The sequence below is a fragment of the Pantherophis guttatus genome, chromosome 4 (genome assembly GCF_059756535.1).
Source record: "Pantherophis guttatus breed Tessera chromosome 4, ASM5975653v1, whole genome shotgun sequence".
Lineage (NCBI taxonomy): Eukaryota > Metazoa > Chordata > Lepidosauria > Squamata > Colubridae > Pantherophis > Pantherophis guttatus.
Window position 1 is genome coordinate 23185429 of NC_142066.1, and position 21013 is coordinate 23206441.

At 43.2% G+C, this 21013-nt stretch overlaps 1 protein-coding gene across 1 annotated transcript in view; it reads left to right on the plus strand.

Moving 5' to 3' along the window:
- Positions 1 to 343: 343 nt before the first annotated feature.
- Positions 344 to 21013, plus strand: part of LOC117662186 (solute carrier family 12 member 3-like) — a 43886-nt gene continuing 23216 nt past the window's right edge. The window contains exons 1-11 of the mRNA XM_034411500.3: positions 344 to 642; positions 2252 to 2395; positions 3482 to 3557; positions 5102 to 5197; positions 9487 to 9626; positions 11799 to 11909; positions 13119 to 13230; positions 14415 to 14545; positions 18576 to 18660; positions 18753 to 18913; positions 19032 to 19139. Of these exons, the coding sequence (XP_034267391.2) occupies positions 364 to 642; positions 2252 to 2395; positions 3482 to 3557; positions 5102 to 5197; positions 9487 to 9626; positions 11799 to 11909; positions 13119 to 13230; positions 14415 to 14545; positions 18576 to 18660; positions 18753 to 18913; positions 19032 to 19139 (1443 nt within the window). The 5' untranslated portion in view covers positions 344 to 363. The remainder of the gene's footprint in view (positions 643 to 2251; positions 2396 to 3481; positions 3558 to 5101; positions 5198 to 9486; positions 9627 to 11798; positions 11910 to 13118; positions 13231 to 14414; positions 14546 to 18575; positions 18661 to 18752; positions 18914 to 19031; positions 19140 to 21013) is intronic.

Below are 21013 nucleotides of genomic sequence, written 5' to 3' on the forward strand. Positions count from 1 at the left end.
CAATTGGACTTTCTTGTTTTTCCTTGAAGACGTTTCACTTCTCATCTGAGAAGCTTCTTCTGCTCTGAAAACCGAGCTGAAGAAGCTTCTTAGATGAGAAGCAAAACATCTTAAAAAAAAACCAAGAAAGTCCAGTTGCCTCTTGAAAAGCAACTTTGGGACAAACATGACCTGGATGACTGAGAATCTCCATAGACATTCAACCAGGATGGGGCAAATCATAAATCTCTGCCCTGGCTTGTTAAAGTGGGGATAAAATTAAAATAGGGTAGGCAGCCTTGAAGAATATAATCAAAATAGATTGAAATCAATAAGCATCTGTTCTTTCTCTTCCCAGCAGGTGGGAACAATTCTAAGAAGGCCATGGAAGAAGATTCCTCATCCTATAAGACTGTCCTTTCTTTTGGACGTTTCAAAGTTCGAAAATTACAAAATGGCCCCTGTTCGGAGCAAGTCAACCACACTCCTAAATCGGATCTTCCTTCTTCCACGCAAGCAGAAGAAAACGGGTCTCTTTCAGCTCCCCCCGATTACGAGACTTCAATTGATGCTTGTCCCCGCTATGAGTTTTATGCGCTCTCCGCACCACCTGGACGTCGGAAGATCCGACCCACTTTGGACATGTTGAGGAATGCAGAACCGGTAAGAGGGCCCTGTTCCATGATGATCAGGGAGAATAAGTTGGTTTTCTTCACCATGACAGCATGGTCTAGGGATACTTTTAACATATCGCACCTAACTGTGATCTCTTGCATTGTGGTTTAATAAACCGCAGTTGACTGGGCTCACATGAAATGTTAAGTTACAAACTGGCTTAAAATTGCCAAATTATTAAGAAAATTGCCAAATTATTAAGAAAATTGCCAAATTATTAAGAAAATTGCCAAATTATTAAGAAAATTGCCAAATTAAGAAGAGATTGGACAACCCCTTGTCTGGAACGGTCTTCTGCTTGAGCAGGGCGTTGGACTAGAACAGGGTTGGGCAAATGTGGCTCTTTTACAACCTGTGGACTTCAACTCCCAGAATTCCTGAACCAGGAATTCTGGGAGTTGAAGTCCACAGGTTGTAAAAGAGCCACATTTGCCCATCCCTGGACTAGAAGACCTCCAAGGTCCCTTCCAACTCTGTTATTCTGTTACTATTTCAAACTGGCTCACCCATTGACTTAAACCTTAACATGGTTTATTGATTTACACTTAGCAAGCTGCCTGAATCCTAACATCATGGTTTATAACTCATGCTTAATTAGAGCTTAATTTGTTGCGGGATCTCCGCCAGTTGCATTTTCTTTAATAAATTGGTGTTTAGAATAACCATGACTTTGTGCAAAGTGTAAAGCAAATCATTGTGGCTTTCAAAGTACCAATTTTGGCCTCTGATCAAAGGTGAACAGGATTATTTTTTTTATACAGTCCACTAAATTGTGGAATGCAGAATAAAAATTTGCTAGCTGCTCCCTACATGCTAAGCCATATTCTCCGTGGCTTTATAAGCCATGCAGGCTAGGCTGATTTTTAAAAATTTAAATCACAGACGAGCAAACCCCAACTTGAATCAATAGAATAGAATAGAATAGAATAGAATAGAATAGAATAGAATAGAATAGAATAGAATAGAATAGAATAGAATAGAATAGAATAACAGAGTTGGAAGGGACCTTGGAGGTCTTCTAGTCCAACCCCCTGCTTAGGCAGGAAACCCTACACCACTTCAGACAAATGGTTAGCCAACATCTTCTTAAAAACTTCCATTGTTGGAATTTTTACAACTTTTGGAGGCAAGTCGTTCCACTGATTCATTGTTCTAACTGTCAGGAAATTTCTCCTTAGTTCTAGGTTGCTTCTCTCCTTGATTAGTTTCCACCCATTGCTTCTTGTCCTGCCTTCAGGTGCTTTGGAGAATACTTTGATTCCCTCTTCTTTGTGGCAACCCCTGAGATATTGGAACGCTTCTATCATGTCACCCCTTATTTTCTATACAGTATAGGAGCCCAATTATTTTGTTCTGCATGATTGAAATAAATCATGATTTTAACACAGTGTGTGGAATCTCCGGGGTCACAAAAAGAGCACCAGTCTTTTTCCACAAAGTCATATTTTGGGGGAAAAGATGGAGGAAAACCCCAGTGCATTTGGAGAGCACCAGAGAGGACAGCGGCTATAAAAATGTATAAAGACGTAGAACTGTAAGGAGATTCACATGGGATCTAATTTCAGCTTCTTTTTCTTCTTTGTTTTTGTTTAAATAGGGGAAAAGGCAAGCATATCCTGGGGGCCCAGACTGTGCTGACCCCAATTTAGAATCTGGTTCTAAAGATGGGGAGGAAAAGGACGTGGAAGACCCCGAACCGGAAGCAGAACCCGTTCGATTTGGCTGGGTGACGGGAGTTATGGTAAACTTCACAATGCAATGCGTGAATTCATTTGACCCAGGAGGGTTTGGGACAGGGTTGAAATCCAGCAGGTTCTGGAGAACCGGTAGCGGAAATTTTGAGCAGTTTGGAGAACCAGAAAATACCACCTCTGGTTGGTCCCAGAGTGGGATGGGAATGGAGATTTTGCAGTATCCTTCCCCCAGGACTGGGGAGAGAATGGAGATTTTGCAGTATCCTTCCCCTGCCACGCCCACCAAGCCACGCCCACAGAACCAGTAGTAAAAAAATTCACCACTGGTTTGGGATCCTAATAGTCCCAAAAGTAGGAACCATAATTGAAAAGAAAGAAAGCCTGAGACTGCCACTGACTGCGTTGGATCCTTAATTTAGTGGTTTCTTAACAATTTTTTAAATTTTTAAACTTTTTAAAAATTTTAAGGGATGCGATGGCTCAGTGGCTAAGATGCTGAGCTTATCGATCAAAACCGCAGTTCAGCGGTTCAAATCTCTAAGTGCCGCGTAACGGAGGTGAGCTCCCGTTACTTGTCCCAGCTTCTGCCAACCTAGCAGTTCGAAAGCACGTAAAAAATGCAAGTAGAAAAATAGGGACCACCTTTGGTGGGGAGGTAACAGCGTTCTGTGCGCCTTTGGTGTTTAGTCATGCTGGCCACATGACCGTGGAGACGTCTTCGGACAGCGCTGGCTCTTTGGCTTTGAAACGGAGATGAGCACCGCCCCCTAGAGTCGGGAATGAATAGCACCTATCTGCGAGGGGAACCTGTACCTTTAACAATTTTAAGTAAAAGTATGTGCCAATGACAGCCAGTTTGGTCTAGTGGTTACAGTGTCAGCCTAGAAATCAGGAGACTGTGAGTTCTAGTCCTGCCTTAGGAATGAAAGCTGGCTGGTGATTTTGAGCTAATCACTCTCTGTGTCAGCCCAACCTGTTTTTGTGGGGAAAATAAGAGGAGGATTAGATGCATCTTCATAGTCTTGAGTGGTTTATAAAACTAATAAAGTCAGGATAAAAATGCAAATAATAATAAAATAATGATACTTTGTGAACACTCTCAGATTTTCACACATGTCTTTTTTCCTCCGAAGATCCGATGCATGCTCAATATTTGGGGTGTGATCCTTTATCTCCGTTTGCCCTGGATAACGGCCCAGGCTGGCATAGGTAAGAAACTTCGTGGAATTAATGAGGGGCTATTTTTATGGAGATTCTCCGTCATCCAGGTCATATTTGTCCCAAAGGTGTTTTTTCAAGAGGCAACTGGACTTTCTGGTTTTTCTTTGAAGACATTTTGCTTCTCATCCAAGAGGCTTCTTCAACTCTTGACTATTAAATGAGTCATGTTCCCCGCTATCCAATCAGAGCTGAGGAAGCTTCTTGGATGAGAAGCAAAACCGTCTTCAAAGAAAAACCAGAAAGTCCAGCAGCCTCTTGAAAAAAGCACCTTTGAGAGGGACTGTTTTCTTGATTTCACCTTCTCCCTACTGCAAAACAGGTTCCTAAATCATATATAGTCAGTCTTCATATGAGTTTGTAACTACTTTTATATCATGTACAGATACTCCTTGACTTACAACCATTTGTTTAGTGACCGTTCAAACTCACAATGGCACTGAAAAAGTGACTTATGACCGTTTTTCACACTTATGACCTTCACAGCATCCCTATGCTTGGGTGATCAAAATTCCAGCACTTGGCAACTGACTCATATTTATGACGGTTGCAGTGTCCTGGGGTCAAGTGATCCCCTTTTGCGTCCTTCTGAGACGCAAAGTCTATGGGAAGCCAGATTCACTTAGCAACCGTGTTACTAATTTAACAACTGCAGTGATTCACTTAATTAACTGTGGCAAGAAAGGTTGTATAATGACCGAAACTCACTTAATAACTGTCTCATTTAGCAACAATAGTTTTGGGGTCAATTGTTGTCATAAATCGAGAGTTACCTATACATGCAAGGAGGAAAAAACATATATTTTAATGTTGCTTGATATTTTTGTACCTTCAAATGCGTTTTGTCCACAGAAAATATCTCTTCAGAATAGAAGGACAAATTGTTTAATTTTTTTAAATTAAATTTTTTAATTTTTTAAAATTATTTTTTTTAAAAGGCTAATCAAGCTGCATTCAAATTAGGAGAAAGCAAGGCAGTAATAATGTAATATAAGTAATCTTAGCTGAATAATTACAGTTTAATAATTACAAGATTGGACAGAAAGCTCCTAAATCTTAATCTGGTACAGATAATCCTTGCTTAACAACCAAAGTTGGGGCCTGCAACTCCGTTGCTAAGCAACACTGTCATTAAGGGAGACATCATGCAACAATTATGAACTTATGACCTCATTTCCTCCACAGTTATTAAATGAGTCAGGCAGGTTGTTAAGCAGACATCATGTGATTGCAATTGTACCGCTGACTTCTCCTCTGACACTACATGCCAGGATTGTGACACCCACAAATGACAATCTCGTGAGCGCGGGAACGTTGCAACGGACATAAATGTGAGGACTGGTCGTAATGTCACTTTTTCAACTTCATCATAGCTTTGAACGATTGTTAAACAGGGCAGTCCTTAAATTAGCACTACCTGTATTAAAAAGAACATAATACGGTTCATCACCTCTTTATTAAATATCTACATTAGGCCATGGATGTTAGACAGCCATACTTCCAAAAGTACCAGACTATGTTCCTTGTTCTTTCAGGGTTAACCTGGTTGATCATTCTCATGTCCTCTGTGGTGACCAGTATTACTGGTCTTTCCATCTCTGCAATTTCCACCAACGGCAAAGTCAAAGCAGGTAAACCATCTTTTACAATTTTACAAACCCTTTTCTGGCTCAGCTACTGGCCCAGTATACTTTGTCTGTCTGTCCGTCTGTGTATCTCTTTGCTGCCCTCTAATGGTCATTCAGGTTTCTGCAGTTCAGGTAAAGCCATCCTTACAAACAGTATATATACCAAGTAATCAGAGTTCCAGGTCAGGAGGCATAAAAAGGGAAAAAAGTCAAAGTACAAACCTGGTCAGAGTCCAAGAAGCCAATTCAAGGGGCCCTGAACAGAGTTCAGGGGAGCTGGTAAAAAAAGGAACATCCAGGCAGTTTAACATAGTTAAATATAGTTAAACTTTTTAACATAGTTTTAGTTTTTTAACATAGTTTTAAAGGTACTTAAACTGTCCATCTTCAGCACAGCTGGCATAAGTCTACTGCAGGGGTGGACAATTAAGGCAACTTTAGGACCTGTGGACTTCAACTCCCAGAATTCCCAGGTCCTAAAATCACCATAGTTGCCCATTTTCCGGTCAAACAGAATTCAGAGTATATTGTGGGAGCAATTGACTTAGACCGGAAGTCTCCAAACTTGGCAACTTTTAGACTTACGGACTTCAACTCCCTGAATTCCCCAGCCAGCTGGCTGAGGACTAGACATCTAAGTCTAGAGAACATTTCCTTGCCCAGTCTTTGTACCTCTCAATGTCATTGCTCTAGAGGAGGACATTCCAAAGAATTCAGATCAAATTAAGATGTGGGTTACAACCCGTGCTTTCTTCTGGCCACTTCATGCTTCAATGTCTTCCCTCAACACTTCTTCACCTTTCTAAAATGAGTTTTCCATAAGAGCCATGGCTACTCCTGCTCGTCTTTACTGTAGGGCTCCCTGAGTGACTTATAAAGTTATTGGTGCAGGAAAAATCAGGTGGAAGCTGAATAGACATCAGATAAAGAAACTATCAAGATTGAGGAGGAAGGATGGCTGGGTGGTATTTCTTTGCATTTGGAAGGAAGATGGCTGAACATGGTGGTAGGAAGAAGGTTTGAAGAGCCCAGGAGATATGATGGAAAGGGGCCTAGGCTCAGCACCATGGGTATTTATTCATGCACTCTGAGCAGGGGAAGAAATAATGGATGGAAACTTATCAAGGAAAGATCCATCCTAGAACTAAGGACAAATTTCCTGACACTGAGAACAATTAATCAAAGGAACAACTTTCTTCCAGAAGTTGTAGATGCTCCATTATTGGAGGTTTTTAAGAAGAGATTGGTCAGCCATTTGTCCAGAATTGGAATAGGGTTTTCTGCTTGAACAGAGGGTTGGACTAGAAGACTATTCTGTGTTCTGCCTCATTATTATTTAAGGTCCAATTCTGGTCCCTCATCCCCATTTTCTTCCATGCTATTTTTTTTTCCAGCCCATAGCATTGATTTGTTTCACTTTCCTTATATCACCACCACATTATAAAAAGGTTGTTGAGACTCTAGAAAAAGTGCAGAGGAGAGCAACCAGGATGATTAGTGGACTGGAGACTAAAACATATGAAGAACAGTTACAGAATCTAGTGAAGAGAAGGACCAGGAGAGACATGATAACAATGTTTCAATATTTGAGGGGCTGCCATAGAGAGGAAGGGGTCAAGCTGTTCTCCAAAGCACCCGGGGGCCAGACAAGGAATAATGGATGGAAACTGACCAAGGAGAGATTCAACCTAGAAATGAGGAGGAACTTTCTGACGGTGAGAACAATCAACCAATGGAACAGAAGTTGCCTTCGGAAGTTGTGAGAGTTTCGTCACTTGAGATTTTCAAGAAAAGATTGGACTGCCATTTGTCAGAAATGGTATAGGGCAGTGATGGCTAACCTTTTTTTCTTCGGGGGCCAAAAGTGCATGTGTGTGCGAGATAGCACGTGGGCATGTGCCCACACCATAATCCAATGCCCCCATGCACGCCATGACCCCCTGTGCAGGCATGTGCAACACCCCCACGCTGCCCCACCCCACCCCATGCATGCGTGCGTGACCCCCCACACCCCATTTTGGGCCTAGCATGCTTCCCTGAAGCCTCTGGAGGCTGGAAACAGCTTGTTTCCAGACTTCCGGTAGGCTTTTTTTCACCCTCTCAGAGCCTCCGAGCAAGCCCTGTAATTACCTGGCATCCAAAACAGGCTACGTGGAGATTCCTGGGAGAGGTGGGGTGACATGGGCATGGACGTGCATCTCCCACATGCGCGGCAGAGACCCAAAAATCAACTGGCTGATGGGAGGTGCGCGCACGCATGCACAATAGAGCTGATCTACAGCGACAGCTCGCATGCCCACAGAAATGGCTCCGTGTGCCACCTGTGGCACGCGTGCCATAGGTTCGCCATCACGGGTATAGGGTCTCCTGCTTGAATGGGGGGGGGGTTGGACTAGATGACCTATAACGTCCCTTCCAACTCTGTTAATCTGTTATCCCTGGGCAGCATCAATGACAAGGTAGCTGATATCTCTTTTAAGTGCTGCTTGACTCACAGTGACTTCATAGGCATGTAGATAGGGGCTGATGTTAGGCACTGTCTTCCTCTGAAATGTTTTTCAACCTACCGGTGAAACAGATTTTTCTCCCAACCTGCTGGTGAAACAGATTTACCAGTCTAGACAATGGCCCTAGGGTAGATCAATTTTACCATCCACGTACTAATCATACCCAACCCTGCTTAGTTGTTCAAAATCAGCTAGAGCCTGCCAGATCTTCCTACGTAGCTGGATTTCACTTTGGGAAAATATTCCCTTGGTTTGGCCTTGAGCTCTTCCTGCATGCTTGTTAGACTTTCCAATCTAGCTTCCAGACTCTGGAAGTGTCCCTTTTCAAGGGCTATCCAAGCCCTGCTGAGTTTTACAGTGCAGCCAAGAGGGAAAGCCTCATAAAATGTGAATTTAAGAAAAGGACATGTTATTTAAGAATAAAATCCAGCATGATACTCTGGGAGGTGAGGATCAAACAAACAGACAGACAGAATAACAGAGTTGGAGTTGGAGATCTTCTAACCCAGTGTTTCTCAACCTTGGCAACTTGAAGATGAGTGGACTTCAACTCCCAGAATTCCCCAGCCACCTATGCTGGCTGGGGAATTCTGGGAATTGAAGTCCACTCATCTTCAAGTTGCCAAGGTTGAGAAACACTGTTCTAACCCAACTCCCTGCTCCAGCAGCTATACCATTTCAAAAAAAATGTCTGTCCATTTTCTTCTTAAAAGCCTCCAGTGATGGAGCACCACAATTTCTGAAGGCAAACCGTTCCACTGATTCATTGTTCTCTCTGTTAGGAAATTTCTTCTTAGTTCTAGGTTGGTTCCCTCCTTGTTTAGTTTCTGTCCATTGTGTTTTGTCTTGCTTTCTGATGCTTTGGCTGATGTAGTTTTCTCTGGGATAGTAGGATCCTTCCTCCTGTCTCTCTTCCAGTTTAGGTCTGAAGCAAAGGTGAATGTCCACTGTCTGTTGTAGCCCCAGTTCAATTTGCCTTCTGCAGCTCACACATTCACAGCTATACAGACTCTTTCTAGAAACTGGAAGAGTTTCACTTCATTTATGAATTTACCAGGCAGCCTTTCGAAAACCAGTTTGCCAGAGTCTGGTTGCTATCATCTCCAGATTAAGGCATCACAATAATACAGACTGGTTTTATAGAAGTGTTGTAAGGATTGCCAAGATTGCACACACTGAACATCTAGCAACTGCCCACAATAAATAACAGAATAACAAAGTTGGAAGGGACCTTGGAGGTCTTCTAGTCCAACCCCCTGCTCAAACAGGAGACCCTGTACCATTCCACACAAGGGGCTGTCTAAACTCTTTTTAAAAACTTCCAGTGTTGGAGCATTTACAATTTCTGGAGCCAAGTTGTTCCACTGATTAATTGTTCTAACTATGAGGAAATTTCTCCTTAGTTCTAGGTTGCTTCTCTCCTTGATTAGTTTCCATCTGTTGCTTCTTGTCCTGCCCTCAGGTGCTTTGGAGAATCGGCTGATGCCTCTTCCTTGTGGCAGCCCCTGAAATATTGGAATACTGCTATCATGTCATCCCTATCCTTCTTTCCACTAGAGTAGACGTACCCAATTCCTGCAACCATTCTTCATATATTTTAGCCTTGTTAATATTCAACAAAAATGTTGCTTGCATTAAAGTTTTTATATGCTGCTTCTCCAGTGTGCAAAAGCCTTCTACTTCTTATTTTAAAATACTTTAAAATAAGTGACTTTTTCCACAGGTAGGGCTGGTCAGGTGATAGGGAAAATAGAACTGACTTCACTTTCCTTATGTTGGGTGTAGGGGGAACCTACTTCCTGATCTCTCGCAGCTTGGGCCCAGAACTTGGTGGATCCATTGGTCTTCTCTTCTCCTTTGCCAATGCTGTGGCTGTAGCCATGCATGTGGTGGGTTTCTCCGAAACCGTGAAGGACCTGCTGGTGGTACGTGTGAAAAAAACACTTTTCTTTCCTCTGTTCTTCTAGCTCAGGGTTTCCCAACCTTGCCATCTTTAAGATGTGTGGACTTCAACTCCCAGAATCCCTCAGCTAGCATGGGAAGCATGCTGCAGCAATGGATGCATGCTGGCTGGGGAATTCTGGAAGTTGAAGTCCACATATCTTAAAGTTGGCAAGATTAAGAAATACTGTTCTCACTGTTTTGCTGAATAGCAAGTTAGCTGTGCAAATTATGGGGTGAGTCCTTGGATTCCTGATAAAGCCATTTTTACCTTCCAATTTACAGATCTCATACTTCTACAGTATCTAAAGCAGATTTGCCCTTTCCTTTCCTTTCCTTTCCTTTCCTTTCCTTTTTTCCTTTCCTTTCCTTTCCTTTCCTTTCCTTTCCTTTCCTTTCCTTTCCTTTCCTTTCCTTTCCTTTCCGTCTTCCACTCCCAGTCCAACTCCCACTCTCTCCCGCCTCCCCCCTTCCCTCCCTCTCTTCCCTTGCTTCCTTTCTTTTGTTTCCTTTCTTCCTTCATTTCCTCCCTCCGTCCCTCAACCTCTACCTCTACCTCTATGTCTTTTCCATCCAGTGGTGAAATGTAAAATTTGTTGCTTACGGTTCTGTGAGCGTGGCTTGGTAGGGTGTCATGTGACAGTGGGCGTGGCCATTTTTAAAAAAACGTTTTTAAAGCATTTTTTTACTACCGGTTTGGGCGAGTAGGTAGTAAAAAAAAAAAAGCTTTAAAAAAGTAAAAAAAAAAAAGGTTCCAACTATCACAGCTGTGCTGCGCGATCATCGGATCCTTTATTTTTTTACTTTTTTAAAGTATCTTTTTACTACCTATTCGTTGGAACCAATAGTAGTAACAAATGCTTTAAAAAAAATAATAAAAAAAAAGGTTCTGATGATCGCGCAGCACAAGCTGTGATTGTCAGAACCTTTTTAAAAGCATTTTTACTACCTATTCGCTGGAACTGTTAGCTGTAAAATTGTATTATACTGTTGTGTTGCTTGTCTTTTTCTTTTTCTTTGTTTCTATTTGTATTTGTTATGTGTGGTTTTTAAAGTTGGAAAATGTTTAATAAAAACTATGTTTTAAAAAAAGGTTCCGACGATCGCACGGCAGAGCTGATTGACAATCAACTGTGCCGCGCAATTCTCGGAGCCTTTTTTAAAAATTTTTAAAGCATTTTTTTTACTACCGTTTCTGGCGAATAGGTAGTTTTTATCACTACCATTTCACATGAACTGGAGTGAACCGGTAGCATTTCACCCCTGCCTCCATCCTTCTCTTACCTACCTTCCTTCCTTCCTTCCTTCTTTCCTTCCTTCCCTCCCTTTCTTCTTTCCCTTCCTTCTCTCTCTCTCTCCCTCCCTGCCTTCTCTTCCTTCCTTCCCTCTTCCTTCCTTCCCTCCCTTCCTCCCTTCCCTCCCTCTCTTTCTTCTTTCCCTTCCTTCTCTCTCTCTCCCTCCCTGCCTTCTCTTCCTTCCTTCCCTCTTCCTTCCTTCCCTCCCTTCCTCCCTTCCCTCCCTCTCTTTCTTCTTTCCCTTCCTTCTCTCTCTCTCCCTCCCTGCCTTCTCTTCCTTCCCTCCCTCTTTCCTCTTTTCCTTCCTTCCTTCCTTCCTTCCTTCCTTCCTTCCTTCCCTCCCTCCCTCCCTCCCTCCCTATCTTCTTTCCCTTCCTTCTCTCTCTCTCCCTCCCTGCCTTCTCTTCCTTCCTTCCCTCTTCCTTCCTTTCCTCCCTTCCCTCCCTCTTTCTTCTTTCCCTTCCTTCTCTCTCTCTCCCTCCCTGCCTTCTCTTCCTTCCCTCCCTCTTTCTTCTTTTCCTTCCTTCCTTCCTTCCTTCCTTCCTTCCTTCCTTCCTTCCTTCCTTCCCTCCCTCCCTATCTTCTTTTCCTTCCTTCTCTCTCCCTCCCTCCCTGCCTTCTCTTCCTTCCTTCCTTCCCTCCTTCCTTCCTTCCTTCCTTCCTTCCTTCCTTCCTTCCTTCCTTCCTTCCTTCCTTCCCCCAGTGCTGCTCCCCACCATTTAAGACTATATGACATTGTTGGGCTAATCAGGTCAATCTAACCATCTCAGGATGGTAGCAGCAACGAGCTTGCCTCTGGGAGGCTGCTTAGAGGAGGAAGCTGATAGGAAGGAAATGTTCACCCTCTGCATCTTTCCACAGGAGTCTGATGCCGTGATGACCGATCCAGTGAACGATATCCGCATCGTGGGTGTGATCACTGTCACCGTCCTCCTTGGAATCGCTTTGGCTGGCATGGAATGGGAAGCGAAAGTAATGGCACAGACCTGTTGACATTGGGATGGGTGGCCAGTCCAAAGGAGAGAGTAGATCTTAGCGGTTAGAGAAGATGATTGAGGAAATCCAAGGAATGTGGGTTGGGGGGGTGGATGTCTCCACTTTGGGTCTATGTGTCATCTGACAATTTCAGAAGGAACAATCTTCAGATATCTGGAGGACAGATACAATGTGTGGGCAATTCTGGGAAGGTTTTCCAAACGATTATCAGGAGGAAAACCAGTCAGACTTGTTTCTGAATATTAAACACTGAGCTACAGATGATTATCTGGCAAAGCTGTTCATGACGTGGAATATACACCTTATTATACAATTGCTATCATATCATTATCTGGTAGCAGCAACTGGCTGAAGTTATTAACAGCACAGGAGAAGAGGCTGCTAACAATTTTTGGCAGTGCCGTTAGCTGTTGAAATCTTTAAAAGGGAGCCGAGCAGCATTGTGGTATGGACTGTTAGGCAAAAACCCTTGAGGAAGTGAGGGAGAAAACAACAAATTAAACCAGTTATGCAAAGGTGGTAGATCTCCATAGAAATAATCAAACTGTCCTCAGTTTAGGAAGGGGGATAAAACTTCAGGATTAATCTTAGTTCTGGATACTGCAAAGCTACACTGTCTACCCAGGGAACCTTGTAGATTTTAATTGCACAAAGGATATACAGGTAGTCCTTGACTTATAACAGTTCATTTAGTGACTGTTCAAAGTTACAAAAAAAGGTGCTTTATGACGGTTTTTCATGGCCATTTCAGCAATCCCACCGTCATGTGGTTAAAATTCAGATGCACAGCAGCTGGTTCATATTTATGACGGCTGCAGTGTCCCAGGTGTGTGTGTGTGTGTTTGTCCTGTGATCAGCTTTTGCGACCTTCCGACAAGCAAAGTCAATGGGGGAAGCCAGATTCGCTTAAAAACCGTGTTTTCTACTGCAGTGATTCATTTAAGAGCTGTGGCAAAAAAGGTCGTAAAATGGAGCAAAGGTCTCACATAGCAATGTAAATTTTGGGCTCAGTTGTGATTGTAGGTCAAGGACTACCTGTATCTAACCAGTGAATGAAAATAACTAATCAAATTCAGGTAAAATCCATATATATTGAATAAGTCTCCCATGAAATCCAGGATCAGGAAGCTGATCCAGCTGGGAATGAAGCCTTTATATCTTTTCTCTTGTTGTTTCTATTTCCAGGCTCAAGTTGTTTTCTTCTTTGTCATCATGATATCCTTCATCAACTATTTCGTCGGGACCTTAATCCCTGCCTCACCAGAGAGAATGTCCACAGGCTACTTCAGCTACCGTAGTAAGACTCTTTCTCTGCAATTCTTGATCTTCTGGACAGAACCATAGTTATATAATACAGATTGCATGGCTTCCCAGTTTAGGTAGCAATACAAATACTGTCTTCCTCTTTAAAGCAACTGTATCTTCTGAGACACAGCTGCTTTAAAGAGTTGTAGCAGATGCAACATTTATACTCCTGCACACTCTGCAGCATTATTTTCCTAATGATTCCAAACATGTGGTATAGTTCAATAACATTATAGAGCAGGCCATATTCAGGAAGAACTGAATTTCACAGGCCCAGCGAAGGTCACAAGTTCTGTCCCCAACAGGCCCAGTGAAGGTCACAAGTTCTGTCCATGAGACTTCCAATGGACCCAGACGAAGAACAATTTTTGCCTAAAACAATACTGGCCATCCCTGGCCAAAGACAGATCAGTTTTCTGCCCTCTGCCTGGGGTTCACACATTGCACTATGTAATGGGTTCCACCGGGCTACCACATACTCTTCACATAGTCATCGTTTGGTTTGTCAATACAGGCAACTCTAGTTTGTTCAGTACATTACAGTTAACCAGACTTGAGTATTGTGACGCGGTAAAGCAGCTTCCAGTGTTCATATTCAGAGTGTCCTTTATTTGGAATCATGAGGACTAGAGCCTGAGTGGTGTGGTGTCCTAGAGGTGGAGCTCTCGCCTCACAATCAGGAGGCTGTGAGTTCGATCCTGGGTAGAGGAAGATATTTCTCTCTCTGGGCACAATGAGAATATATCTGCTGAACAAAACTCTGTATTGGCAACAGGAAGGGCATCTGGCCAGTAAATACTCTGATAGCGCCATTCAGTTGCCCAAATTCCACCCTGCAAGGGATTATTGGGTCCTTAAAAGGAGATGAGGAGGAGGACTAGAGCCTTTATTTCGGGGGGACAAAGGAAAGAGTTCAAGTATTTATTGTGCCTACTGAAGCTCCAGGTTTCCGTCTTCTGAGTCATCAAGTAGAATAATAAAGACAGATCTTAAGGAGCTGCTGCTAATTAAAGCAAACCACATTAAAGCAGATAAGCAAATAGCTTGATTCTGTCTAAGGAAGCTCTATAGTCTGGATTCTTGAAAAGCCAAATGCCTTTAAAATAAAAAAAGTTCAATGGCTTTTGGGGTACTTGATTTTTTTTTTTTTTTTTTAAATTCCTTTCCTTCTTCAAGGTGACATCTTCTTGCAGAACCTCGGGCCTGAATGGCGAGGAGAATCAGGAAGTTTTTTTGGCATGTTCTCTATCTTCTTCCCTTCAGCCACTGGGATCCTGGCCGGGGCCAATATTTCAGGAGATCTGAAGGTAAGTTGGTTGGCAGCTTTCCTTCAAGAAAGATGAAACTGTTGGCTGCAGGTTGCATCAATACATAATGGAACTCAGTAAGACTTCTTCTCTTGGTTGTCTGCCGTCCTTAAAGATTCATATTCACTTATCAGTAAAATATTTCCAGGGCATTTTTCAGAGGAATAGAATAGAATAACAGAGTTGGAAGGGACCTTGGAGGTCTTCTAGTCCAACCCCCTGCTTAGGCAGGAAACCCTACACCACTTCAGCCAAATGGTTGTCCAATCTCTTCTTTAAAACTTCCAGTGTTGGAGAATCCACAACTTCTGGAGGCAAGTTGTTCCACTTATTAATTGTTCTAACTGTCAGAAAATTTCTCCTTAGTTCTAAATTGCTTCTCTCCTTGATTAGTTTCCACACCCATTGCTTCTTGTCCTACCCACAGGTGCTTTGGAGAATAGCTTGACTCCCTCATCTATTTTTCTTCTACTTAAAGGATTTAAAAGTAGAGAGAGAAAAAATGGTAACAAATTCACTGAAAGCAAGAGTCAGGTTAACAGGAACAGAGTTGGAAGGGACCTTGGAGGTCATCTAGTCCAACCCCCTGCTCACATAGGAGGGTCTGGAGAAAACATAGCAAATGGATGTCCCAAAGGCGCTTTTTCAGGAGGCAACTGGACTTTCTTGTTTTTTTTCTTTTGAAGACGTTTCACTTCTCATCCAAGAAGTTTCTTCAGCTCTGACAGGATAGTGGGGAATGGAATGGAGCTGAAGAAGCTTCTTAGATGAGAAGCGAAATGTCTTCAAAAGAAAAAAAACAAGAAAGTCCAGTTACCTCCTGAAAAAGCGCCTTTGGGACAACCATGACCTGGATGACTGAGAATCTCTACAGACTTGTAGCAAAAGGATGAAATGTTGACTTCAAAAGTCAAAAACCTCATAGAAATTCTGCTTGCACTTCCAGAAAAGGAGAAGACTGAAAGCGTTTTGGGGACTAAAGGTTGTTTTTTCAAATAAAATATTACTGAGCTAGCTTGGTTCGAGATGTAGGATGGGAGAGCTCCTCCCCAAGATGGCTGCGGCTGGGTAGGCAGAATGTCTTCTCCTGCCCACGATGTTCCGCATTTGCTGACAGAGCTGGTTCTTTGGCAGCCTTGCCCCCGGGATTTGAATGGGGACACTTAAGAAGGACCCAAGGCGATTTTTGGATGCTGTGAACCCACCCAGGAGGGGGAATCTTGAAGATTTCTGCTCTCTGTGGGAACAGCTGGAAAGTCAATGGCATTTTCTTTATCTTTTCCCACCAGCAGAACATTTTCATAAGGAAGCCTGAGACGTAGGATGGGAAGTTTAGAGACTAGTTGTAGACCTGCCTTAGGGACAAAGCCAGATGGATGACTTTGAACCAGTCCCTTTCTCTCAACCCTAGGACCACTTCCCCCGCCAAAAAAACTCTTGCCAAGAAGACTGCATAGACTTGTCCATCTATCGCCAAGAGTCAACACTTGACTCAAAGGCAGACATTTGCATTTCACCATTAGTACAGGATGAGGAGTGAGGGTTTACAGCAATTTCAACCAAAGCTCATGGTTTGAGCTTATGAAGAAAACAAATAGAATATCCTGTGTACTAGTATATTCTTTTTTTTTTCCCCAGGCTCCTCTGCAGTGAGTTAAAACACACACACATACACACCCTTCTGCATCCTGGTGCCTTTAAAACTGACTTCTGGGAACTGCAGACCCAGCATACCTACAGTATATGATATTGATTAAGGAAGGGTGATCTCATACTTGGATAAAAGAGAGAGTAATTTTCCATTCAGGTTGCTCTTTAGACATGTGTGAGCAAGATCTGGCCAAGCCACATTCCATAGAAGACAAAGGAATCCCACTAAAACTCCTCAACAATCAGAGGGTATAGGCTTAAAAGATTACCCCCTTTGTTCAGAAAGATAATTTAGACCAATGTTTTTCAAACTTGGTAACTTAAAAAAAATATGTGAACTTCACCTCCCAGAATTCCATAGCCAGCATGAGATGTGAAGTCTACACATTTTTCACACGGCAGCCAAGTGTGAAAAACACCAATTTAGACCAATCCCAAACCACTATCTGTTAGAAGCTCAGAAAAGAAGATCAGGGCCAAGATCTTTGATTCAAGATCTTCCAAGGTGAAGGCCAAGATCAGGACTAAGAATCTTGCCTCAAGATCTTCTTAGAGAAGAAGATGAAGACCAAGTGGCCTTCCTCTGGGAAGGAACTACCAAATTGGGGCCAACACAGAAAAGGCCCTTTATTGTTTATCTGGATCACTTCAGATGAGGGAGGCACACAAGGAAATCATATTGGAAGATACTTAACCCTTCTACCTGGGGTTTGTGCAGCTGTAATTCAACTTTTCAAGAAGCGTCCTGGTTTTGCAATAAAACCAACCCACAAAGTAAGATTTGGAATGGAACTAAATCAAATAATATTTTACAGAAGAGAATATCTGTAGCTCAGGGTTGAACTGTGGAGTCCTTGGTGTTGTTCTCTGAGCTTGAGTTGTTGACCTGCAGGTATTTCATTACCCAACTAGGTAACATAAGTAGCGATGTACTATTAGTAGAGATGATATTACCTAGTTGGGCAATGAAATGTCTGCAAGCAAATAACCAAGCTCAGAAAGCATCAAGGACTTCAAAGTACGTCTTCCACACAGAGTAACTTATTTATGGGTTATGTTCTGCTGTGGTTCACAGAAGGGGACTACAGCAGTTATTTGAATTGTTTGCACCTTGCAAAATAATTCCCGTTGCCTGTGAAATTACTTTACCTGGATCAGATAAGCATAGAATGGACACACACCTGGGTACCAGGGCTTTCAGGCTTATAGGAAATGGGGGAAGGGCCTTACAGGCTGGGAAAGAAGAACAAGCAAGTAGAGATACCATACCTAGCTGAGTAATGTCCTTGGTAACCGTATTGATCTCTAATTATGCAACAGACCAGATAGAGCACCGTTGGATTTAATATACATGTCACGGTAAGCAAGAGAGTGGTGCCAATGAATTCCAGCACATATGGCTGGTTGCAGTAATATTGCAGTAATATTGCAGCAACTGTTGCAACCAACAATTCCTTTGTAGGTTGGGGCAGTGCCATGCATATCTTCTGATCCCTGGCACTTGCCCCAAAAGTACATTCAGTGCTGGTGAAACATCTTACCACCCTTTGATATAGCAGATAGAGGCAATTCCAGGAACAGAAGAACTACATTGTCCCCGGCCCCAGTTGAGCTGAAGGCTGGACCTATGTGTTGGAGCAGCGGATAGTCCCCTAAAGGGAGCAGCTAATTGGCTTCCAGATCATTGATGATGGCTTCCCTTCCCTCAAATGTCATTAGATGGGGCCGCTGTAGGAGGAAAAACCACACTGTTTGTTAGAAATGTGTTTAGATATAGCACCACAGAGCAAACAGAGAGTACAGTCACTGTGTACCTTCTCTTATTAGCAGCATCTTCATCTTGAATTTCCAAAACTGATAGTTCTGGTTTGTCAGGTTTGCAAATGAAATCTTTGTTGCTACTGTGTTATTAGCCATTTTCTTTTATTCTGTGGCAGTCTTCTTTCTGTTGCTGTATCTTGCGCTTATTTTCTGTAGTTGGTTATGACTGGGCTGTTTATGCTGCTGCAACATGCTTGGATCTCTGAATCCATGACCTGTTAGAAATTCTGCTTATATATAGCACCACAGTTAAAACAGTTGAGCAGTAAAGCACATGGTGACTGTACTCTTTGCTTGCTCTGTGGTGCTACATATAATCAGAATTTTATAACACTGTTCTTCATTCCAGCTGAACTGAGAAAGATCTTCTGGTGGTTTCATCCAGCTGCCAAGAAGATGGTGCTAGAAAGAGAGTGCAGGGTTGGAGGCAGTTCTAGGAAGTGAAGAATCATATTGTTCATGGTTTTAGCTGAATGCACCCTTGCTTTCTCCTGTGTCTCTTCTTCTTCTTCCACCAGCTTCTTACCCATTTTTGCTCACCACGGTCTTCCTTTTGCAGGACCCAGCAGTGGCCATCCCCCAAGGAACACTAATGGCTATCTTCCTGACCACCATCAGCTATTTGGCCATTGCTGCCACCATAGGTAACTAAGATTCCATTTTGGGACCACAGGCGCCTGACAGCCATGCCAGGGTCCCATCCTGTGAGACCTTTTTTCTTCTTCATCTTCTACAGGAGCTTGCGTCATCCGTGATGCCTCTGGAAGTCTCAATGACACTTTGGTTTCCAACTTCACCGGCGGAGACTGTGTTGGCCTGGGCTGTGGGTACGGCTGGAACTTCACCGAATGTACTACGACACAGACCTGTGAATATGGGCTTGCCAATGATTACCAGGTAAGCTACTGGACTCCCCCCCTCCCCCCTGCTCTTTGAGAGTAGAAGAGAGATTTGGGATGTGTGACTTGGACTTTTCTCTCTTCAAAACTGTCCCCCTCCCTTCCTTCTTTTCCAGACAATGAGTATGGTGTCGGCATTCAGCCCCCTGATCACTGCGGGAATCTTCGCTGCCACACTCTCCTCTGCTTTGGCTTGCCTTGTGTCAGCCCCCAAGGTCTTCCAGGTAGATTGGGGAAAAAATTATGGGGCAAGAAACAGTATCAATTAATTAATAGAATACGGTAGCACAGTGACTCACATACTTACCAGGGATGAAATGCTACCGGTTCAGACCGGTTCACCTGAACCGATAGTAAAAAAACCCTGCCGGTTTGAACAAACTGGTATTTCTGACGCTCAGCTGTGCTGCGCGATTTATATTCGCTAGAAAGCAGGAAATCCTGCTTTCTAGCAAATCTAAATCATGCAGCACAGCTGTTTCCCTCCTTCGCTGTTCTACTTACCTTAGAAAAGGCTTAAGCCTCCTTCCTCAGCGCTGTGCAATAGCTCCTGCTGTGCACAAACGTGTTTGGTGCACTGTGCATGTGTGCATGCAGGAAACCAGTAGCAGACTTCAGAGCATTTTACCACTGCTTAGGACACTGGGTTGGAGATAGCAAGCCCACATTCAAGACCTGAGTGCTGCCATGGGGTGGGGTGAGATTTCGTCCTTCGCTCCAGGTCCTGCCAGGGACTTGAATGGAGCCTCCAACTGGGCATCCCTGGGGCAATGGTGATGTCCCAGTTAATCCTTTAAACCCAGAAGCATCTCAGTGCTTGCGACACGAGTGTGATGTAATCAATGAATTAACTTGCCTCCCAGAGTTGTGGGTGCTCATTGCTGGAGCTCTGTGGAGATTCTTAGTCATCCAGGTCATGGTTGTCCCAAAGGTACTTTTTCAAGAGGCAACTGGACTGTCTTTGAAGATGTTTTGCTTCTAAGAAACTTCGAAACGTCCAAGAAACTTCTTTAGCTCTTCAGAAGAAGCTTCTTGGATGAGAAGTGAAACGTCTTCAAAGAAAAACCAGAAAGTCCAGTTGCCTCTTGAAAAAGCACCTTTGGGTCATTACTGGAGGTTTTCAGAAATAGACTGGACAACCATTTGACTGAAATGGTACAAGGCTCCTACCTTGAGCAGGGGGTTAGATTAGAAGACCTCCGAGATCCCTACCAGCCCTATGATTCTATGAAATAGGAATACCATCAGGAGTGAAATCCAGCAGGTTCTGGAGAACCGGTAGCGGAAATTTTGAGTAGTTTGGAGAACTGGCAAATACCACCTCTGGCTGATCCCAGAGTGGGGTGGGAATGGAGATTTTGCAGAATCCTTCCCCCAGGAGTGGGGTGGGAATGGGATTTTGCGGTATCCTTCCCCTGGAGTGGGGTAGGAATGGAGATTTTGCAGTATCCTTTCCCCAGGAGTGGGGAGGGAATGGGATTTTGCAGTATCCTTCCCCTGGAGTGGGGTAGGAATGGAGATTTTGCAGTATCATTTCCCTATCACGCTCACCAAGTCACACCACGCCCACCAAGCCACGCCTACAGAACTGATAGTTTTAAAAAATTGAATTTCACCACTGGATACCATGTTGGGGTTTCCCCCAAGAATATCCTTCAAATTGATGTTGGCTGTGAATTCTGGTTGTTTGAATACATCTGGAGAAGCTTAGGGTTGCAGAAATCCTACTGTGAGGATGACTTTCCACAAGTCTCTTGGCAGCAAACTCTGTAATCTCCTTATGTTGTGATAAAGTTTGGTTTTATCTCTCCCCAAATCTATCACCAGGTCAATTTCATGGGTTAGCCTTTAACTTTAAGAAAGGAACAAGTTCTTTCTCACCTGTCTGGACTGAACTTCGCCAGTTCAGTTCTTTCTGAATGTGCTGAGTTTGAATATTATCATTCAGTTTTAAAGCTCGGAGGTGAGGAAGAATAGAGATAGTTAATTAAAAGCTGTAACAGCCTTGTAAATTGCTTTCTTGTTCTTCACTTCGGGGCTGTTTATCAGAGAAAAGTAGATAGAGATGTCCCAAAAGTGATTTTTACAACTGGACATT